This window comes from Molothrus aeneus, chromosome 3, assembly GCF_037042795.1.
Source record: "Molothrus aeneus isolate 106 chromosome 3, BPBGC_Maene_1.0, whole genome shotgun sequence".
NCBI lineage: Eukaryota > Metazoa > Chordata > Aves > Passeriformes > Icteridae > Molothrus > Molothrus aeneus.
The window spans coordinates 90,254,582-90,278,306 of record NC_089648.1 but is presented as its reverse complement, the minus strand read 5'-3'; the positions used below and the strand labels follow the sequence as shown (position 1 = coordinate 90,278,306).

General features: G+C 41.8%; 1 protein-coding gene across 1 annotated transcript; it reads left to right on the top strand.

The window, feature by feature from the left end:
• Window positions 1–2,918: 2,918 nt before the first annotated feature.
• Window positions 2,919–10,771, top strand: PRSS35 (serine protease 35). Its single transcript, XM_066545893.1, has 2 exons — window positions 2,919–3,012; window positions 8,096–10,771. The coding sequence occupies exon 2, from the start codon at window positions 8,112–8,114 to the stop codon at window positions 9,351–9,353; it is 1,242 nt and encodes a 413-aa protein (XP_066401990.1). The 5' UTR covers window positions 2,919–3,012; window positions 8,096–8,111; the 3' UTR covers window positions 9,354–10,771.
• The last annotated feature ends 12,954 nt before the right edge of the window (window positions 10,772–23,725 follow it).

Here is a 23,725-nt window from a genome sequence, read left to right as displayed (position 1 = left end):
TGGGTTTTAACTTTTTCTGATTCTCTTCCCTATCCCACTGTGGTGGGGAGAGTGAGTGAGTGAGAACCTGTGAGGGGGCTAGATACTGGCTGGGGCTAAACCATGACACAGAATTAAAGAAAAATTGTTTAAAATCATTTAAATTTGAAATTTAGATTCCAAAATCAGGAGGGAGGGGACTGATGGATCGAAAGCACACTGATCCCACCACCCAGAGTTCAACAAACAGAAATGAACATGCGTCATCTGTATTTTCTGAAAAACAGGAAAGAAAATACAAGATAAGGGGGATCAGTTTTTCAAGGGATGATAGTTTACAAATAAAAATCTGCTTTGTGCTGCACTAATCAGCATATTCATAAATGGTCTGGAAAAGAGATGAGCAGTCAGTGACAAAGCCTGATGAGGCTATTATTTTGGTTAATAAAGATGAGACGACCTTGATTATGTGCAGGAAAGTTTATGGGAGTGACTGAGCAATAAAATTGCAGTGGAGGTCAGTGTAGATGCAATGTCCTGCACAAGAGGAAAAGGGCCCTTACGTCAGGTATGAAATGGCAGGATCTGATCTGGTCATTTCTTCTCAGGAAAGAGAGTCCTGGAGTTATGAAAACGGCCCTATGGGAACATCAGCCTGGTTATCACCAGATGAAAAATTAAAATAAATAAAAAAATACTAGTAAGTATTAGGAAATCGGCCAACAACAAAACAATAATATCTTTTTGCTGCCACAAAAATCCATAGTTTGCTTTCATCTTCTGTATAGGTAAAGAACCATAGAAATATTGGTTGAGAGGGACCTCTGCAGGTCACCCAGCTCAACCTTTCCCTTGAAGCAGGACTACTGCCAACACCAGATCAGATCAGCTGTGGCTTTGTTTATCTGAGTGTTGGAAACGACCAAGGATGGTGATTCCACAACCTGCCTGGGTCATTTGTTCCAGTGTTGCATATTCCTTTTGGTGAAGAGATTTTTCCCCATGACCAGTTTGAACCTCCCTAGCTGCAGTTGTAGCTCAACACAGCTGCCAATCCAAGTAAGCTCCTTGTTTTCTACTTGCCACTGCCAAGAAGTGTTTGGCTGCATCTTCCTTCAGATGCTTTTCTGGTCCCTGAACATCAGGATTGGATGGAAAACAGGAACGTTTTTGATGTAAAGCTCAGCTAACTTAAACAGAATTCTTCAGGGTGGTAGAGGAGTTACAGAGTATATGATAGAGAACTAGTCAGCACCAAATGAAGATAGCAGTAGCAAGGTTGAAAGACAATAAAAGAGGCAAGATTTTGCACAAAGATATGTTTGACCTGGAGAACTTGTTACCAGAGCAAGTTGTAGATACTACAGATCCATGTAGATTAAAGGGAAGATGGGCAGGAACCCAACAGAGGAATACAGTGAAGGTTGCTAAGAACATAGAAACTGCACCTGCCTCATAAAATCTCTGAGTCTGAAAAATTGGTGGCAGTGAAATACTGGAGGGAACTACTGCCTTCAGTAATGCAACCTGATATTGATCTACCAAAGCCCTTGGTCTCACCCACTGTGGAAGCTTTTATGTTCAATATATTGTTTGTAAAACTTCACCACTTTGCCTGCATTTCTCTCTTGCCTTGTTACTTACATTGGTAATTCTTCAGGTCACTTTCTCTGGCACATAAGATGTTATTATATTATTACTATTTTGCTTTGTTTTTAAGTTGTGCGCACAAACAACAGCAAACCCAGAACTGTAAATGAAATCTAAATTTTGAAAAAATAAGCCTCAATCTTCAAAATGAAACTGCAAGCTGCAGTTTGCTGGTCAAAGCCTTGTTTCCAACCTGTTTACAAATTTGGTTCCACTAAGTTTTTGAAGTAAAAACTTTTAAAGGAAGGATATGCCTATGATTAAAAACACAAAGCAGCACTCTGGAGATCTCATTCTGATCTCCAGCAATGCCACAAATTTCCTGCTGGTTTTGGCAAATCAATGGGCCTTCATTTAGCATGAAATGAATTTTCAGTAGATGAACTCAATGGAAGTGCTTGTGTTAAGCCCTAGCAGAACTGCTTAGTGAGGGTACTTTTCACCTTGTCTGTCTGTGTGGCGGTGGACAGCTTTGGGGAGGGCCCTGTTGTAGCGCCAGGAGGTGATCCAAGGAGGAGAGACCTCCACACGAAGCTTTCTGCCTTGGGAGGAGAAACCACAGGAACACCGAGGGAAAGGAGGACGGCAAAGAAGAACAAAGAGTGATGAGGAAAGGAGGAAGGTGCATCTCACCTGGCCTCTGAGGCCCAGACGAACGGGAATGGTCCAGAGGAAGGGGCAGGGAGGGTCCCTGAGGAGCAAGGCCCTCCAGAACAGCGGGGCTGGGAGACAGGGGTGAGGGCAGGGAGGAGCGGGCAGGCCACGGTCCGTGGGAGCGCCATTCCCCGCTCCTCGCCTTGCCCAGGAGCGCCCTGGCGGGGCAGGAGGAGCGGCTCTCCCCGCTGCCGCCGCCCGCACCGCAGGTGGAGCGGTGCCAACGGTGCGAGCCCCGCTGCCTTCCCTTGGGACGGGGTCCCTCCATCTCCCCGCTTGTCCCCGCCTCGCCCCCCGGCCCCGCAGCCTCTCCCGCCCCGTCCCCGTGCGGGGCACCCCGGCCCCGCGCCCGGCGCACAGAGAAGCCGCCGCCGGGGCGATGCGCCTCCCCGCTCCGCAGGCAGAGCCCCTTCTTCTCTTCTCTCTCTTCCCTTCCCATCCCATCCCCTCCGAGGAGACACCGGGATCTGCCTCCGCTCCCCTCGGCCCTCCCCCTCGGCTTCCTCCCTCTCGCCTTCTTTTACTTTTTTTTTTCTTTCTTTCTTTTTTTTTTTTTTTTTTCCTTTTTCCATCCCCTCCCCCGCCTGGGAAGACCTGGCCGCTCCCCCCGCCCCGTGCTCAGTAGCCGCGGGCGCTGGGCGGCGGACGAGCGGCGCGGAGCGGGGAGCCGGGAGCCGGAGCCCCGGGGCTGCGGCCGCCCTCCCCTCCGTCCGTCCTGCGGGCTGCCAGGTACGACCAGCACCCTTCCCGGCGTCGGCCTCTGGGAAAGAGGCAGCCCCCAGAGACCTGGGTGGGCAGGAGCGGAGCTGGGGACGGGGGCTGGGGGGCACCGGGCACTGCGAGCTAACCAGCGTCTCTGAGGTGATAGTTTACTTGCGATGTCATTCTTGCTACGCGGGTCGTTTTTAAAAAATGATGGGGCTGAGCGATGTCAGTACCTTGAGCTTGGCAGCTGAGATGTTTTGTATAAAGTCCCTGCCTCTTTAGCCTGATGCATATATTTTTGATAGGACTAAAACGCCACGCGTTTATCTGGTCCTTGTTTTTTCATTTTTGAAGCCGGTTTCACAAGACCGCTTAACAGGACTGAGGCAAGGGGAATATTTATTGGGTTTTCGGGGGTTTGTTTCTGTGCTGTGCCTTCTGCGGGGAGCAGACAGGGAGCCTCTTCACCCTTCAAAACAAACTCCTTTAATTCTGATTCATCCCCTCAGTATTAGGGCTACCATCTCCGCGCTCCTATGGAATTGACACTAATTTCATCCAGATTCGTCACTGCTGGAAACAGATTTATCTTGGAATAGCAAAAATAAAAGAGCCGTGCCAAGGTATTTAACTTGCAGGCTTTGTAGAGGGGGAAAACTCCTTCGGATCAGGCGCGGAGAGGCAGAACCTCCTGCGGAAAGCAGGACCAGGGAATGCCTAAGGAGAGATAAAGACCTACTCCCCAAATCCTCCTCTTCTTCCAGGACAGCCCTGTGCTTTCACACACAGGAGCGGCCGGCAACAGCGGAGAGGGCAGAGGGAAGGCGGCCATCCCGGCAAAGCCTTCCCGTCCCCGCCGTTCCTCCGCCCGGTTCCCGGTCTGTGCCCACCCGCTGCCGTCCCGGGTACGCCGCCCGGCTGGCAGGGCTGGACGCCCGGGGCTGCTCAGCAGCAGAGCAGTGGCCTGGACGCGACCTCCTCGCCCTCCGCCCGCTCCCGGCGCGGCGGAGCTGGAGAGGATCCCGGCCTGGCGGAGCTGGAGAGGATCCCGGCCCGGGAGGGTCGGGAGCGGCGGCGGGCGCGGGGCCCGAGAGGATCCCGGCCCGGGAGGGTCGGGAGCGGCGGCGGGCGCGGGGCAGGGGCCGGGCGCGGAGCCGCTGCGGGCGCTGCGGGAGCGCCGCCCCGCGGCCGCGGCGGGCACTGCGCCGCTCACTGGCGGTCCTTTATTTTCCCCGCCCGTGGGATTTCAGAAATGAGCTGTCACGCTCGCCGTGTAAAATTAGTTCTTCCGATGAGTACTGAAGCTGCCTAAATTTTTGCAAGAGACAGGAGCCGCGGTGTGGTTTTTTTTTGTTGTTTGTTTTTTTGTTTTTTTGTTTTTTTGTTTTTTTTTTTCGCAAATAAGAGAGGAGGACAACATCCATACACCACTGTACAGAGTGAGTGCACTTGGAGGAGGTCAGGGGGAGCAGTGGTGGATAAGATTAGGGCAATGGTTTCTTCCCGGGAGTGTGAGACACCAAAAATTTGTTTTCTATTTTGCTTTGTCAGAGTAGAACTTTGAATTCCAACTTCCAGGTCATTTCAAGAATAAGGCCAAAAGCAGCTAAAGGAGATGGTTACTCTAGCAGCCTCTGTTATTTTAGGGCCTAGAAATCGGATTTTAAATTGTGTAAGCTGAGTTTGAAATGTGCCGACTTTTCTACAAGAATAAGGAAACCTTACAGTAGAGGCTGCACTGAACAGACCAAGATAAAACACTGTCAGGAAGCTGGACTGAATTTTTCTTCTGTCTGAGCTACACTGGCATGTAAATTTCTTCCATGATAGCCTGAAGAGAAACCTATTCTAGTTTGGCTTGACTATAAGCCTTTTCCTGAGCATCTGACATGTATTCAGCTGGAGTAAGGTAGGACAAAATATTTGAAGGATATCCTCAAAAATTAGGTATTTTTTTCTGTATTTTTAATGTTGGAAGCAAGAAATGACAAGAGCTAAAAATAGTTTTACTTGTATGGATACGCCTGGCAGCTGGAATGCCACCAAAGTTATCAGCTGAGTTTGGAAACTGCAGGAAGAATTTCAACATTTTCATATAGCTGGGGATCTCTCTCTTTCTGGTTTCCATCTTGTCTTCTCTCAAGTAATTCATCATACCTTAAAGAGCTGACTCAAGAATTCCAGTTACTGTAAGCCAACCCAAAATCTGTATGGGAAAAGAGTGAAGGAAAGGAGAGGGCAGAGCATTTTGGGGTGTGGAGGAAGTGTGGAGAATGGGTAATTGAGGGGTTTTTTTCTTGCAATCAGCTTGAAGCCTTCTCAGGACATTTCTTCCTTCCCCTGGAGGCTGTATTCTCTCTCCCTTTCTCCCACCCTGCAAAGTTATCTTTGCACCCATCTACACATTTCCATCCTCATCATCTGGCAAGAGGAGCCCTGTGTTTCCCTTTTGCCTGCAGCCTGTGCTGGGCCATGGCAACTGCTGACATTGCCCATGCTTGGAGCTGGCGTCCTCTAAACAGCAGAGATGGGCTTAGTAAAGAGACCTTAAATGCATGGCTGGAAATGACAAAGCTGCCTAGCAGAACCACTGCTCTGGTCTGTAATGAGAATTACTGTGTTTATCAAGTTCCTTGAACTTCTTCCAGTTATCCTGAAGTGTAGTTAGTTCATTCCCAGTGACAAGTGGTTCATTATAAATGAAGAAAATCTTGGCTTCCAAGACTGCCTTTGTAAGTAGTGAGCACTTGAGTCTCATGTTTCAAATTGAGGGCTCCAAGGCATCTATGGAAGGTTCTGTGCTTTGACTTTTTTTTTCTTTCTAAAGAGTGGCAGAAGGGAGCCATAGTACTCCACCCATTTGCTTGCAGAAAGTCTCTCTATAAAGCAGGGAGAAAAAAAAAATGCAGTTCTCTATAAACCTAGTTATGAGATCATCTGGGAAGACATCAGCCATCACAGTGGAATGACATCAACCCAGACTTTCTATGTGAACAAGCAGTTAGTGACTGAACTTTCCTTAGAGCTCACAAAGTTCAGCTACAGAGGAATATCAAATATCCAGACCCTCATGAAAAGCTGGAAAAGGGAGGAGTATTCTAGGGAAAAATAGAAAAAAATAATAATTCTCAAACCTGGTATTAGAACTGTCTTGTTCAGCAATAACTGAACCAACACTTTGAAGGTAACTTACTATATCAAAGTTAATGTTTAAATGTGTACATTCCTCTATACCAATAAGCTAGATTGGTGTGAACAATTGGTGTCCCTCCACAAAATCTTTTGTCTGAGATGGTTCCCCAGCTCTGCTTTCAAAACTGTCAGATATCTTTTCATATGACCACATACACTCCAGAGCTCAGACCTGTGAGTCACTGTAATCTCCAGATGTCTTAGGAAAGTCCTCACATCTTCTCCAAAACCTGAGTTAGCTACTTTAAAGCCAGGGAGGGTTTCCTTGTAATGTAAAATCTGGTGTGTATAAATCCTAGTAAGTAGACTCCAGCTCAAAGTTGGTGTTCCATTCAGGCAAAGGTGAAAATTGTTAAAACTATGCTAAAATAAATCCAGCCTCTTTTTGTTGCATCAGAAGCAACAAGCTGTGGTTGAACTGTAGTGCTTACTTAACAAAAATAAACCCTTATTATAGACAACAAATATGACTATAGGGTAAAGATGCCTCAAAAATCATAGGAGTCGCTGGTCCAGTACACAGCTTTGAAAGCAATGTTCCCCACTTCTTTTCCATATACTGGCTGTTTCACTGGAGAGCACCACTTCTACTATTCTAAACTAAAATTAAGGAAAGTGGTTGTGTTTGCCCTGGCCTACACTGCCATTGCAATATAAACCAGAGAGCTTAACCGCATACAAATCCTTGAATTGCTTGGCTTTTAAAGTTTAATCATAGACCCTTTCTTTCTTCACTGCTGAGGTTTCCATGTAATTGGAATGAAGGATGTTGGAACTGAGCACAGGTTTCCCAGTGGCAGCTGCCAGTAGTTGGATAATGCCACTGACATCAATGCTGCCAAAAGAGAAAAATGGTCTTTTCAGTAATGTTTTGAGTTCAGAATCAAGAATTCTGGGTTCAGTTTCTGGCTCTGCCTCAGACTTCTAACAATGCTACATTTTTCCAGCATGTTCTCAACTAAAGATAGGAATAATACTGCTTTTTGTCTTTCCCATTTAAAGTATTCACTGTTAGTATGGTGCATCACCCCATCTAGGTGGGGCATTCCACTTGTGACCATAAGGCACACACAGCACAGTTCCTACAGCCTTTGTGGGATCCTGAAAAAGTTACTCATGTGATGAGTAACCAGAATTGACCCTCCTACTCAGCTGAGCTTTGCTGCATGTAATATAACCAGGAGACTCCTCTACACCAGCAACATTCTGCTTTCCTCATTTGTCTGTCTGTCCTAGAAGACCTTGGTTCCTTGGGATAGCAGTTAGCAAAGTGGCATTTTTCATACAGGCAGATTCATAGTTCTCATCTGAGTGAGTAGTGGAGAACCATTGGTGACTTTTCAGTCAGCTAAAGCCACGTTTTGGCCATTACATGAAAGAACACAATTGGTCTGGTTTCCCAAAGGTTCCTAAGTCTCATTAGTGTAGTCTGTCTATCCATCTCTGCTTGGATCCCAGCTTTTGAATGCACTGAGTGTTTCCAAGCGTGTTCTACCTTCTACTGTATAGATACAGGAAAGAGAAGCAGAAACATAATATGTAACTGCATATCTTTGGAATAAATAAAATCAGGATGTTCTACTTTGAGAATGAAGAAAACCAGGATGTTCTACCAAGTGGAATAACTCAGACTGCTGTCCACTGAGGGAAAAACAGGTAAAACTCACCTGATTTCATCTTCCAGTAGGTAGCTCTGCATGGATGCTGGCTGAATTATCTGCATCCATCTTGCTAGAAATGATTGGAAGAGTTAGAGGCAAAACAGGGAATATCTGAGGCATTTCTATTTTGAGCAGATTGTAGAATTCTATTCCACTGATGTCAGTTCTAAAATTGCATGATTATACTTAGAAGATATTAAGATAACTGTATGTATTTCTGAAGTGTATTTTCAAATCTCTCTTTCTTGTTTTAGAAAAAAATAAAATAAAATGGAGCGCATGTTACTGCTACTCGTCATTTTCATACCTATATTGGGTCTCAGTAATGAAACAGAAACTGAACAAGATTTTACTTGGCACTTAAAGAAGATTCCCCAGATTGTGAGAGAAAGAACTTTCTCCCTTGACAGCCCTAAATTTGAAGCAAAAACCAAATTAGAGCTGAACAGTGTATGTGGAATTGAATGTCAAAGAAAACTGCCAGTGCCAACCTTGTCTGACTTGAAGAGCCTCTTATCCTATGAGACTGTTTTTGAAAATGGCACACGGACCCTGACTGAAGTGAGTGTCCTCGGAGCAGTGCCTGACCCAGCTGCAAACACAACCACACGAAGGCCTTTGAGGAAGAAGAGGCAGATATATGGGACAGACAGTAGGTTCAGCATCTATGACAAGAGGTTTATGACCAACTTTCCGTTCAACACAGCTGTGAAGATCTCCACGGGCTGCAGTGGCATTCTCGTTTCCCCCAAGCACGTGCTCACAGCAGCCCACTGCCTGCACAATGGCAAGGATTATGTCAAGGGCAGCAAAAGACTGAGGGTGGGCCTGATGAAGACGAAATCCAGAGGCAACGGCAGGAAACGCAAAGGTGCTAAAAGAAGTAGGAGAGAAATTTCTGCGGCCAAAGAGGATCCCAAAGCCGCCACAGAATTTAGGCGACCATCCAAAGGCGATGAGAGAAAGCAGAGGGGATCTGGGAGGAAGCAAGGAACCTCAGATGGCATGCCCTCCTTCCAGTGGACCCGGGTGAAGAGCACGCACATCCCGAAAGGCTGGTTTAAGGGTGTCTCTGGGGATATTGCCCTGGATTATGATTATGCTGTTCTTGAGCTCAAGCGTCCCCACAAAAGGAAATACATGGAGCTGGGAATCAGCCCAACAATCAAAATGATGCCTGGGAGCATGATCCACTTCTCAGGTTTTGACAATGATCGGTCTGGGCAGCTGGTCTATAGATTTTGTAGCATTTCTGATGAGTCCAATGATCTGTTTTATCAGTACTGTGATGCTGAGCCTGGCTCCACAGGATCTGGCATCTATCTCCGTCTGAAGGAGCCAAACAAAAAGAAGTGGAAACGCAAGATCATCGCTGTTTACTCAGGCCACCAGTGGGTGGACATCAATGGCGAACAGCAGGATTACAATGTAGCAGTAAGAATTACTCCTCTCAAATATGCCCAGATTTGCTTCTGGATACATGGGAATGATGAGAATTGCACACAAGGCTGAAGAGAGCCGAGCCTCAGTTCTGCTTAGCACCCTCACTGCCAAGAGTGAAAGGCGGCCGCAACAGTGACTGGAAGAACATCACTCCACGCCAGAACGTTCTTGAACTCAAAGCTCGCAAGTAGTGCTATGGTGACTTAAGGAATGCTGAATTTCTAGGGGAGGGGTAGAATTATCAGACAAAGTATTTCTAATTGTAATCAACCAGATACACACTTAAAATCCCAAACTATATTTATGTTTGCAATTGTGATAAATTCAAGTCATTTGTGAGGAAAAAAATGGCTGCACCTGTTTGTCATTTTTTTCCCCAGAGGAAGGGTTGAAATATCTCAAACTGGTGTTATTAAGCAATATCTATTTTTTTCCAATGGATTTACTTTTCTCAGGGTTCTGTTCCAATTCTTCAAATGCAAGTTGTGCATATAGCATGTTCCTGTATGTGCAGAATGAACTGCATGAGAACAAGACATTATTCTGGCATTCTCTAAAGACCACAGGTCCATGTTGAGAAGCAGCACTATAGTTGATGATGGTTAGTTTGGAAAACTTCCTCTTCTGGTTGCTGCAGGAACACTCCCATGGAAATTCCAAATTTATGTAGCTGAGGGTTACACCTTAAAGAAAAATTCACTCCATTGCTCAGTAAAAACAGCAAAAGAGAAACTAACAAAAAAAAAGTTTCTGTGTTTGGAAGAAGAAGACACATGTAGACATATTTAATGCCTTTAAATGTTCTTAGAGAAGCTATAGAAATCTTAAACACATGCATTTGCCTTCCAATTAATATTTGGAGAAGTGTAGGTTTAGTTTCTAGTCAAATGTTTAGCTTTACCATTGGGAGAAGTCACTGACTCCCGAAGTGGCTACTTGACAATCATTTGGAGCTTCACAGATGATATATTTTCTGGGTGCTAAACATTTCTTTAGTTTTTATAAATTACTTTTATACAAGTTCAGCTTCATAGATAGGATAGTATGTATTAGACTGGGAGTTGGAAATCGATATTTTAGTTTGGCTTTATACAGTTTTGCAAAGTGTGTGGTTTTAATCATGTTATATTCAGATTCCACCTCAACATTATTCACAAGGTTAATTAAAAATTTCTCCCAACTAAATTATAGCACCTTCTGATAGGTAGAACTATCCTGTGCTTTATAAAAGGTATCTTGTTAGATAGCAGCATTAGTTAGCAAATAATTTGGTTCAATATGTTTGCAGAACCGTGTATTTAATGAAGACACAAACTGAGCTTGACTTTTATACACCTTTAAACACAAACCACCTTCTTAAAAACTGTTGTTGATTGCTATATAAGTCTATATCTTTTATTTTATGTCAAGATTTTGAAGTACACAGAATTCTTATGGTGCTACATTAATCTAATAACATAAAAAGATACTGTGCCTTTCTGATCATATCCTTTGGATTTCAATACTTTCAGAGTATTCATCACTGTATTATTTAATTTTTTTTATCATAAATTTATGCTGACCAAAATACATTTTCTTCCTGTGCAGGGGAAAAAATATAAGATTTTAAAATATTTTTTTTTAATCTTGAAAACATGCTTTTGATGAAATGACATGATTTTAAATAACCCTTTTTTTTTTTTGGTATATGGTTGAAAGTGTATAACCTGACACACTGAATATGCAGGCAATTTTGTCCTATTATTGCCAAAGCACAAAAATTTAAGACTTGCTTCCATATCATAACCTAACAATATTTCATTCATTGGAAGAGATAGAGATCTCACTTTAAAGGAAACTATTTCTTTTAATGCCAAACTTTCCAGGAAACTCAGCTTTTCTTCCTTTATTATGTTTTAATTTTATTTTGTGTGATTGTTTGCAGAAAACTAATAATAATTCTTAAAGTTTAGAAATAAATCTCTAAGATTTTAGGGTTAATTACTTTTAATTGTTGTTAACATCTCTATTAACATATGTGGCTTTGCTGACAGTAATTTTAAATCACCTCAGTCCAGTATTTAATACTCTTGCTCTATGCTACAGATTTTTAGTATCCTTTAGTCAGGTCTGCAACGTTTTTCTTAAGTGCCTTTTTCCATAGTTACTGTGACAAATAAGGTACCACATCATTAATCTAATACAAGACAACCCAGGTCCATGGATTTTTTTATAATTATTGTCATTGTTGATTTGGGTCCAAAACTGATCAAGATAAAGGGGCCTTAGTAAATTCCTTGTTTTGTTGAATCTTATTTAGGTGTACTCCTCCTCAGAAGAAATAAAATCTTTATCACTTTGGGAATTGGGAGCAAGGTAAGAATGAAAAATGTTTGATGTCAGCTTCCACATAGTCTTGTTATAATAATCATCTGTTGTAAATATCTCAGCTGCAACCTGAGGTTTCCATACCAGGTTGATAAGAACTTTCTTTTCAGAAAATAAGTACTAGATGCTCATTCTGTAGTACTAAAAGATTAAAGAGGTTGGCCAGAGCAACGTAAAAATTAGTTTCAATCAAACAAACAAACCTCTGTGTCACAGTGCCCATGCACAAACACATGCAAATACACAGGCTTGGAGACCATGGTTGTTTTGACTGAGTTTTGGTGTTGTCAGCACCTTCAGGCCAGGAATGCAGGTAGAAGAAGACACAGACAAAATGCTTTTCCTGTTGTCTCAGCATGCTAGGCAACATTTTGGTCTTCCACTTGGCCTAATAGAGAATTAAATGCTTTATATAGACATTGTGACTACCTACTACAGGGACTTCATAAATCAAGTACTTATATGCAATCCCAGGAATTCAATGTCCTGCATAGAGCTCTTGGTACCCACCACTGCAAATGGGACAAGAATTGCTGAGCCATCTCAGATTTTCTTAAAAACCTGCAGTTACTATCTAGTTACCAAGGAGAAAATATGAGGAGGAAAATATGATCCCAGCAGATTAGATCCTGCTGTTGTCTAGAACACCAGCAGCAAGGCTGGGTTTCCAGCCCTTCTGATGTTTCCCTAAAGGATTTTTCCTCTCTCAGGTACCAGGATGTACATAATTTGTTTTCATCAGTACTAATTCTTTTCCACAAGAGTTTGTATAGTAGATCTTTTTATTTAACTGTATTCCTGGCTTTAGGAAAAAACAACTTCAGTCAAATCTCTTTTCTCCTAGAGGCCTACTGGAATTTATAAAATCAACAAGTAAGTTTTTTTCAGGGCCAAAGGTAAACCTCATATGCAAGCCATTAACATATCTAGACCAGCTTCTACAAGGTATTTGTGCATGTGTTCAATCTGAGGCTCTGAAACACACAGTGGAAGTCAAGGGGGTTATCTGCAGTGTGAAAAATTAAGTCAAAGTTTGTATTAACAAAAGAAAAGCACCACATTATGTAGGGAAATGATTTCTCTTATATGAGGTATAGAGTACCCAATGTTGTAATAATTGCTTAAAGAAACTCCTTGACTCCTTAAGATTTACCATCTTAATTTTGCAGATTTATGTGTCTATATGGAGTATGAATCAGCACGAATATGGCTTAAATAAAAAAAAACCTCATCCACATGTGGAGGAGAGAAGCAGCTGGGGAATTCTTTCTATTCTTTTGGTAAGGGATGACCTGGCAGCAAATAGCAAAAAAAAAGAGAATGAAAGAACAAGTAGTTGGTATGACAGGCCAGGAAGATGGAGATGGTATGCAAGGGATAAAGAAAGTGTGCAAAGTAACAGATGAAATGGCTGCAAGGTAGCAGAGGCACCTATTGTGAGAAAGAGTAGGCAGATGGTAGACACTTAATAGTATTAATTAAGATGTGAAATTCACAAGTTTCATGACAATTTTTCACTGTTAAAGATAAGGCATTTCTTCCCAGCCAACAGCAACAAGGAAAGGGCTGTGAGAGGACTCAGGCTGTGGCAGGGCCTGCTGGCAGGCAGGGGTTTTAATCCTGATCTACAATCCTTGCCTGAATTTGCAGGGATTATGCTTCTGTTCATTCAAGGTCCTTGGAAAGCAGCAATCTGAGTTCTGACCAAAAGGCTTGGCAGTATGAACCTCCCAGTACACTGGATCACCAAGAATGTAGTGAGTAAAGTGAGTTTCTCAAACCTGACCTTTTTTTGGGATTCCTGTAAAGGCTGTTCTCCATTGGGAAAAAAAAATGAAGCAAAAATCTCAGACTTAAGGCATTAAAATGTTGGCTCCATTTTTTTGCACGCATCTAGAAATTCTAGGCAATAGATTTTTTTCAAGTGTCTTCTGTTTGTGTTTGGCATCCATAGAAATTTAATCAACTGCTTCCAATTTTAAAGCACAGATTATTGCAGATAGTTCCATCTACAAAGTCCTTGATTAAAGAATGACTGGGGGAAAAAAAAGAATGTTATTAAATTGAAAGCTTAAAATTTCACTCTAATCTCAAAGGATTTGGAAGTATATTTTGGTCCCCTTTGCATCAGTCTTTTGCTCCAAGTGTCAGAGCATTTAGATTAAAAACATCCAGAAGTAGCTTTGAGGACTCTTTCATGTTCTTTGCTTTTTTAAGACTGACAGAAAACTTTAGAATATTTTTAAGTGTGCAAAATGACAAGCCATTTGAGAAAATAAATACAAACCTTTGCTCTGTTAAGATATTATGTGATGCACTTATTCTGTCAATAAATATTTTCTGTTGTTTTTCTTTTCCTCTGTCATGATGTAGTTTGTTAGCCATGGTTGTGTTACACAAACTTCATTCTCTAAGTGCCTGTAATGATTTTTCAGTGAATCATCTGGGACTTGGTCTTACAAGATATTAATGTCTCTTTAAACTTGTTCTGGGAAAAAAAACAACAACCTCCCTGTCTTCAAGATAATTACTCCATGAGCAAATTTGATGAGTAAAAAAATTAAAAAATTTAGTTCTGCAAGGAAATGACTCATAGCCTACGCCACAAGTTATTAATTCTAAAATAAGTAATTAGTTCTGTTTCTGCTATTTGCTATAGTTGCACTTTCTGCCTTGAGAGCTGTTGAACAAGGCCAAATGAGAAGTATGTAAAATATTATCATCTTGGTTCTTAGAATTATCTTAACTCTGTGCCCTTGAAACTGGTGCTGATTTTATCTTTGAGGGTAAAAGGAGAGATTTTTGGCAAGGTCAATAGCTGCTGGAAATATTTAATGGAAAGTTAAGAAATTATTGCACCTATAATTAACAGTGTGTCTAATACAAGCAATATTTACCAGGGGTCTGGCAAGGGCTTACCCACTAGCTCTTATATGGGGAGAAGTAAGTGCCACAGGGAAATAAAGAGGATTGAAAGCTTTTTGACCTGGAAAAAAAGTCCTTTTGGGGCTGCTAACAGGATCTAAATCTTTTCATTGCTGAAATCTACTTTTTGCCATGATCTGGGCAAATGCCTTGGTGCCTGAGAAATGTCTCTCAGCCTCCATTCAGGGAACACAAACAGAGACCCAGGGGTGAGAGCTGTGGCCCCTGCAGGCCATTCCCAAGCCACTGGCACGGATGTGGTTTCTTTGGTGGAAGATACATTCCAACACATGTTATGGATCACACACTCCCTTGGGCTTTGGGGGTCTTGAACTGGAATCTTATCCAAATGTCTATTCAGCCCTAAAATGTTCCCATACAACCCAGGTCCTTGTGCAGGTATTTTCCACTCATACTCCCATCTCCCATAGTGTTTAACAAATGTTCAAAAAGCCTTCCCCAAATAACAGACATGCAAATCATCCAAAGAGGTAGCACCTTATGCTGTGTATTATGCATGTATTCCTAATGAATCATTCATTCCTTCTGCTTAAAATATGTCTTTAGATCTTGATAATGGCTAATCCTTCACTTGTTATTGCTAAGAAAAGAAATCAGATATACTGGAAAAGCCACACAAATATTTACTTTTGCCTCTTGGTAATTCTGTACACACCATACATTTGCAGTTGCTATGGCTCTACTTCTTTTTCATGTGAAAGAGTTTGAAAAATTTGGATGAAACCATATTGGGCTGGTTTTCAGACAAATTACTCAGCCACCCTTTGGCTGCAGTTGCAGCATTCTCCCACCCCTCTGCTCCAGTTTAATTTCCAAATTTATGGATAAAATGCTATTTAAAGCTTTGCTTTATCAAGGATGCAAGCAGCCAGGAGACAGCACACAGCAGTGGAGCCTTTGTGGCTGTATCTCTCTGTGGACATTTTGAAGCAGAGAGAAGAAGAGGACAAGAGAAGGCAAAGGTGAAGCCCATGAACAGCAGTGAAAAACTCAGTGCCTTACTGAATGGGAGAAAATGTGATTTCTGTTCTTTCCTTTTCAAAGGTAACACTGGTTTTTGTGTTTACAATTCTTTTGTGTTTTCTTGAATGATTCATCAGTTAAATATTTTTGGCTCTGTACAGGAAAGAACCAATGGTAGTGGGGATACAACATGGCCTTGAACACTAGCAGGGGCTTCCCCTCCCCAAAACACACACACTAAAAAGAATGCTAAACTACCCCAAAGGGAATTACCAGTAATACAAAGAGGGGACAAAAGTCACCTCTAAGAAAAGTACCAGTTGAATATTTGGGAAAAAAGTTTATGCATAAAGGCAATAAGGCAATGGAGGCTTTATAGCTACATGTGGTATATGGGTTTTTCTGCACATGTCTGTGCAGGACATGGATGCATTCCAGAGCTGTGGTGAGTTACATGGTGAAAGAAAATCCACCTGCTGGTTGTCCATCCCACCACCACCCCTCAGCAACAGGGACCTACTGTACTACCAAACTCTCACTGCTTATTGTGAGTTTGGGCTCAGACCTGGCCTTCATAAACAGTGGATGTGAACAGAGCCTTCCAAGGGTGTGGCCACTGACATTTTAGGTTTTATACATTTTGCTTTGCATCTACATGGAGGATGTGTGAAGCCATTTTTAATAACACTGAGTTGAAACAGTAAGCTCTTGCAAAACAAATGCTGCATCACATTCTCCTCTCATTTACAATGCTTAGTCTTGAAGGGAAATTTGACCCATCACATAGTGTATATATTTACTTGTAGAACATTATACACTAGCCATTTGTGACCCATACATTTATTTTTCTGAAAGAAATAAAAAGGAAGTCAATACTCAAAAGGGAAAGTAGCTTCGTCAGTGTTCAATTTACTGCTCAATTTACTTCCTTGCTTGCCAATTAACCTGGTAAAACAGTGATCTGTGATCCAATAATGCTGCTCATTCAACTGAGGTGCTCGAGTCCTTCACTTCTTGAAACTGATTTTTCCTTACCAGTTCACACTAGATAAAATCAGGCCTCTGTGAGAAAACAGTGTTCAAAAACTTAAAAAACCCCACAAAAACAGCTGCTACTAATTGTATTTCATTATTTCATATCAGTTTCCAACTTCATTTCATTCTTTCCTGCCTAACTTGGATTCTTTCTAAGTGAGAGAGAATTCCACTTTAAATTGTTTTAACTGTGCCCATTTTGGATTTTTCACCTAATTTTCTACTCTAGCACCAAACACCTGGAATTAAATTAAATAATGCCCAAGCATTGCTGTATAACAAGGAGCTTGGGTTGCTGTTTAAGAACAGCCACTTCAAGTTGCTATTAAGGTAACAGCTGTAAACAGAGAATGAAAGACAAAATCACTGAAAGCAAACTAGTGTTCACAGCTCTAAGACAACACATCAAATCTGGAGCTGGCCTTGGGAAATGCTTTTGTAAGCTTTGAGTCGACATAAACACAGGCTGCCAGCTGAAGGAACAATCTTGTGACATCCTTACAAAACAACTCTGGGAAGCCCTGACAGCTCCCCCTGCCACAGATGCTGATGGAGGGAGAAGCCACTGGCTCTGGACCACAGCAGCAAGCCCAGGGTTTTATCTCCTAGGCACATCCTGCTCTCCAGAGGAAACAGATTTTATTTCACTGGTTTAAATGACTGCAAAAATAGCAATGATTTGATGCTATTAATCAAGTTATACTAACTGGGCTGCAAATGGCTCCTATCACAAGATCAACTGTAATGACAGTTTCAAACAAAAAGCAAATGATCCCTGAGAGGGAGATCTGCCTGTGTGGGATCCACACGTGCTCAACACCTGCAGAAATTTGGCAGAAAGTTGGTTGGTAGCTGGCTGTGGGTGAGGTTTATTACACCAGTTATTTGAGCCCACTGTTAAGGTAATGTCTTGTTGCAGCAGCACAGCCTCGTAGAGCTAATCCAAGGGCAAAGCCTGGAAAAGGGCAGTTGTAGATGTTCCAGAAAGGTCTTGCAGCATTTCTTTATGTACCATTTGTGAAGGAGAACATCACAGCTCTACAGAAAGGGCAGAATCTCCATACTCCAGTACGTACAATGCACCCGCCTTCCCTCCCTTCTCCTCAGCAATCAAACAGCACAAATTAAAAGCACTGTAAGTATTGGAAAGAACTCAGGACATGCCATGCTTCATTATATCCCTATGACAGCCCTTTCTTTCATACTCAAGGAGGAGCCAGGGCTGTAAGAACAGCCTGCTTGCCAAGCCATGCTGGCCCTCATGTGCTCCTCTCTTGCCACAGCTGTCAGAGCCCACATCCACAGCCAAAATTACACAGTCCTGGGACAGAGGGGTGCAGCCACCTACTTTTCAAGGCCACAATGTAATTTTCTTTTTTTTAAGAAAAGGCTAGACTTCCAGGTAAGTATTTTTAAGCACATAAGAAGTCACATTTCTAGATCCAAAAGCCAAGTCCCTCTTCCTAATTTGAAAGCAAAATTTTTGTGTATTTTTAGGCTTGTCTGGCAACATTACTGTGGAACCAGCTCCTGGTAGAAACATGGTTGTGATGGTGTTCACAGGGGTCTCAGATTGAGGGAAGAGACGAGGATTTGACTCCGTGTTTCAGAAGGCTTGATTTATTATTTTATGATATATATTGCATTAAAACTATACTAAAAGAATAGAAGAAAGGATTTCCTCAGAAGGCTAGCTAAGAATAGAATAAGAAGGAATGATAACAAAGTTTTGTGGCTTGGACTCTCTGTCCAAGCCAGCTGGGCTGTGATTGGCCATTAATTAGAAACAACCAACACAGGCCAATCACAGATCCACCTGTTGCATTCCACAGCAGCAGATGCTCAATGTTTACATTTTGTTCCTGAGATTTCTCAGCTTCTCAGGAGGAAAAATCCTAAGGAAAGGATTTTTCATAAAAGATGTCTGCGACACATGATAAAGATAGAGCTCAGAAGTACAAGACTGGTGGGAAAAAAAGTTACCTATGCAGCAGATAATTGCTAAAATAATGGCAAAAAATGCAAAAAACCCCAAAGCCACAAACTAAATTAACAGACATTCTTAAAAAGATTTTACAAGACTTTTTCCTACTACCTATTGGCTATGTGCATTAAAAAAAAATGTTTTGCTTTGTTTTGTATTGTTTTTATTTTAGTGAGATTCCAACGTCATCTCTTAGCAGAGGGCTTTTTAGGCAGCTCCATCAGTTACAGAATTAGGATTTCAACAGATAGTGTTACATGCCCTGGAGCAACTCAAAGGCAGTGGAGATGATGATGATAATTAACCTACTGATGAGACTGGTTTTTTGAAAAACAAACAAACAAACAAAACCCAATCCAGATATTATGACCATTAATACCCACAAAACTTTCCATGAGAGCAGAGCAGTTCAAACCTGTGTCCTGCCTCTCACTATTGTCCCTTCCATATTCACACCTGTGGTGGTTTGAAATAGCTTGGGTTTGGTGAGGATGGTTCTTTTCCTTGCATAGGTTTCATTCCCCTGCTACCTTTGTCACATACACATGTGTCATGAATGAGTGCAACTAGCAAGGAAAAGAAAGCTGTGCTCTCAACCTGTTAATGCTACCACCATCCTTATCTGAGAGGCATCTGAACATGCTGTGTCCTGCCTCTTCCCTCACCTCTCCCATCACCCTCCAGAGACCTGCAGCTGCTTCTTGTTTCTGTCTCTCCTGCCAGGTGCATGAGCAGGCCACATGCAGGAGAAACAGAGTTTGAGATCCTGCAGCTGAGGGTCTGAGGAGGATGCATAGTCCCATCTCCTCCAGAGCCCCTCTGCTCTGCCATCTTGGCAGTGTGCTGAATTCTCCCAGGACAGTTCCTGATGCACAAGGAATACAAACACATGAAAAGCAGGATGTGGAGAGACATTCAGACAGATTCTCTCTTCCTTCCAAATTTTTCTTATTTGATAAAGATTTAGCAGTGCACCGAGTCTCATTAATGTCACAAAGAGTCCAACAGTAATGCTCTATACTTATATTATTTAAACAGCCAAATTTCTCCCTTTTAAAGCTTTTTAAAATTATTTACTTTTAGAATTCTTATTTCTGTTCTTCTTTTCTCTTTTTATTTTTTTTTCCAAAATGACTACACACTATGAACCAAGGTATCCTGAAGGGCAATTGCTTAAACTACAGTTCTTCAGGAAGCTCTCTAAGAGCACAGGCTGCCCAACAGTGCAATGCTGCCAGGGAAGGCACAGGTGCTACAGTTCAACAGAGTGCAGAGAATACCAAGACTGATATCTAGAAAACTTGATTGGCAAGGGAAGTTTGAAGACAAAGGGCATAAACCAAAAGCATGACCATGATAACTGTCCAAATACCATCACTGCTACTGCAAAGAGCAAAGAGGGTATCCCTGTGCACAAAAGAAGTAACAGTTCAAGGTGCAGCAAGGAATGGTCAGGTAATACACCAAAAAAACCCCAGCAACTCTTTCAGGGTGAAGGGATGATGTTCTTCAGTAGTGTTTGGAAAGGCTGTGGAATGATGGAGGTCTTCTAGGAAAAACCTGCTTTGCATTATTCAGCTTTGGTTTTAGAGCAGGGAACTAGAGTAGATAAATGAGATTTCTATCTTATCACCCTGCCTAGCAGTCTTAAAGTGGAACTTTCATGTGCTCTGACTGCATTGCCTTTGCAGTGGAATGCAGAAAGACCATTTCTGTGTTGATCTTGTTTATCTGTAGCAGAAAGCCAAATTTTAAATGAAACAGTATGCATAGTTATGGTGATCTTTTATATTGGCAATAAAATGCTTTGGCTAAGAGAAAAATATTGTATTTCGCATGAAAGCCTGTCCCAGGAAAGCACAGATTGGATCAGCTTAGGTCTTTAGTTTGGCTAAAGAAAAATGATTTCATTTCAGTTGCATCTCTCCTCCATCTCTGACAGATCTATCAAAATACTGGATTTACCAGTTCAAGTTTCCAGCCACTGTAGGTTTGGTTTCGAATGGAAAAGTGTGGCTGGCATGCAGAACTCTGCTACTAGAAAAAATATTCTCAAAGCCTGCCAGCTATTTTAAAGGTCATTACATGACAGAGGCACATCCATGACAGGCTCTTCATGCAAACTGCTGAACTGGGTTATAATCCATACATGAGACCAGCTATTTCATTTTAAGATTTCCAGAGGAACCACTTGCAATACTGGAGTGGTTACTAAAGTTAAATGGGTAAAATGTGAATTAGGACAATTCCTATGTTAGCCTCAAAGGGGTAAAGGTACAGCAAAGGCAGCATTGCTGGTTTGAGATTATTTTCCATGCTAATGACTGAAGCAGCTCATGGGATACAGCCTGGCTTAGGTTACTGCTTCCACAGCTTGCAATTCTTTTGCAGTCCTCTGTTTCTCTGAAATATGCAGTTGAATGGAATGTAGCTGGTTTGCCCATTTCTCAGCACACACTCCTCATCTAAAGAGACATGGAGGTTGTTAGTAATATGTTTGCAAATTCTTGGAGGTATTTCTAAAACCTGTTAAAAGAAGCAACCCACCCAGATCCAGCCTTCAACATCTGTTTGGGGGAAAAAAAAAAAAAAAAGCTGTCTGAAAAATCCACAAGCCAGGCTAAATGACATAGTAGGATTAGAGTCAATCTTGATGATCAGTCATGAAACCAAATGTCTAAAGAAAATATTTTAACAGATACATAAGCCACTTTATTGCAATAAATAATTTCCAGGATTCTAAAATTTCAGGGAAATCAATCCTAGACACAAAGTACTATAATTTGGGTGGACAGAACAGTGTAACCCTTCTAAAAATTACATTTTTCTTCACTGAATATATATGTGCAAGACATATCTATCAAGACATAATATTGCATCTTAGTAATCATCAAGAATGTAATCTGTCAAGATATGTTTTAGAACAGAAAACAACTCTACACTTAGGAACCACAAGGTGCACGTTTTTGGGATAACTGAAAATACTGGAGAAACCAGGTAGGCTTAAGTATACATGGACACAAGTATTACATGTCCTCCAGCAACATGCTTAAAGAGTTGCTCATGAGAAATAGGTTTTCTTGGTATGTCAGACTAAAGAGTGTGCAGAGCATTAGCAAATTATACATACACACACATTAGGTTTACAATTGCTACTTACAATCCTAAAAAATAGCTGAGCATTTAAATAGAAAAATCTGTTTACTGTCACTATGTAATCTTTGTATGTTACTTTGAAAAAAACCAGTATTTTATGTATGGTCTCTGTTAATCAATGGGAATCAACTCTCTTGTCTGTACAAGGACCATGGTAACAAGATGTTTTCATCTGCATATTTTGGATATTAAAATATAAAGTTCAAAAGAGAAAAAAAAATTATCCAAATAAGTAGCCTCACATAATTTCACATAAGTTTAAGAAGATGCTTAAAAACTGTCCATGCACGAGCCCAGATGCACTGCTGGGTGACGTGTATACAAGTGGAATTGATGGAACTTTTGTGTCAATTCAAAATTAGGTTGAGTGTGTTGAATGCTGCCTTGCTCCCTGCCTGGGCCTCGATCATGCCTTAGAGAGCAAAACATTTCAGCCATCCTGCAGGGATCACAGGCAGTCAAATGTTCTGAGAGAGAAGCACATTTCCAGTACAATTTGCCTTGGAGCCAGAGGTTCTTTAGGCAAATTCTACACACTCAAATCTTGAAGAAAACAAAAAGAGGCAAGCAGCTGGATTTCCATCAAGACCATTTCTGAAATGAGAGTGATGGGAAAATAATTCAGGCGCAACAGTGCAAACTTTCACAAAGAGATCTGCAATACTTGGGACCCAGGCAGCAAGGAAAGTCACCAGCTACCTGCAATCTTAAATGTATTTAACTATCTATATTTATTTTAATATTTAAATAAATATATATTTTTTATATTCAAAATCAGGACAGTTCATGTGCCACAAAACACAGAGCTGGGAAAGCTCAGTGTGTCTGCTCACCCCTGAGCAGCAGGGATGATAGAAAGGTGCTGTCATGATGGGCTGGAGGTGAGCTGGGAAGTGAGGATTTCCATACACTGCTGGAAACCTCTCTTTTCAAGCACAAAGAGGAAGATGTGCTCCATCTCCCAAAGGCATGTCCACAGAAACAGATCCTAAACTAAAATCTCAAAGTGGCCGTGAACTTTGTGCAAATTCAAAGATGCTCTATTACCTAAGCCAGAATTTGAAAAGTAAGGCAACCTTATTTATGCAGTATATTGGTCTCAGTGTTACTATTGCCCCCCTCCTCCTTCTTCCTTTGTTAAAAACTTAGTTTTTCCATGTTTCAAAGAGAATTTTTCAATTTTCTGTCTTGATGTTTTTCAAAACAAATTCAATCCTGCTCTTTTAGTTGGCTGGAGAAAGTGTGGGACTACTACAGAAAGGAAGAATCACTAAAAACCCCCTTGACTGATCAACTCAGACTAACAGGGTGTAATTACAGACACATCATAGACACATAAGGCATAATCTTAAAATTAACTTCAGAATTTAACCTGTCCTACGCTTGCATCTCAGTAGCATTTTAAAAAATCCTTTTTATTTATATGCTAACACACGCAGAGTATGAAAGTTGTCTTTTAAAGCTTGGTGTCTGCTTGCAGCTATATATTGTTCTTGCACACAAAATCTTTTTGCTGACATTTAACACCCACACTGCAGGCCTGCAGCAGCTTACAAGGCTGAGGGCACAGAGCTGCCCCCTCCCTGGGGGTCACACTGTACCCACAATATTTCAGTGCCCACCCCCTTCCTTAATCACAGACAGCCTGCAGCCCCAAGAGCAAGAACGCACCATTAATCCCCCACTAGCATTCCCTAGTGCATCCATCTTCTCCTTCCCCTCCTTAATGCAATACTATCCCCTCTCCCACACAGTCAGCCTCTTTCCAGACTTAGAAAGGCAAAAGTACAGACAAGGACTATGGCAGGGTGACGTTCTTGGGAGGGCAGGGGAGGATCCTACCCTATGTCACCAGATCCTACCAGTCCCTGTACTTTCCCAGAAAACAACTTACCTGTCTCCAACTACCAGTTTAACTCTGAAAGATTGGCTCAGATTGTGCAGGATATGCCTTCATTAGTGCACTCAGTGGTAGGAAATCTCTGCTTCC

Coding starts and splice junctions, on each gene's coding strand:
- PRSS35 (XM_066545893.1), top strand. CDS start 8,112: ATGGAGCGCATGTTACTGCTACTCGTCATTTTCATACCTATATTGGGT.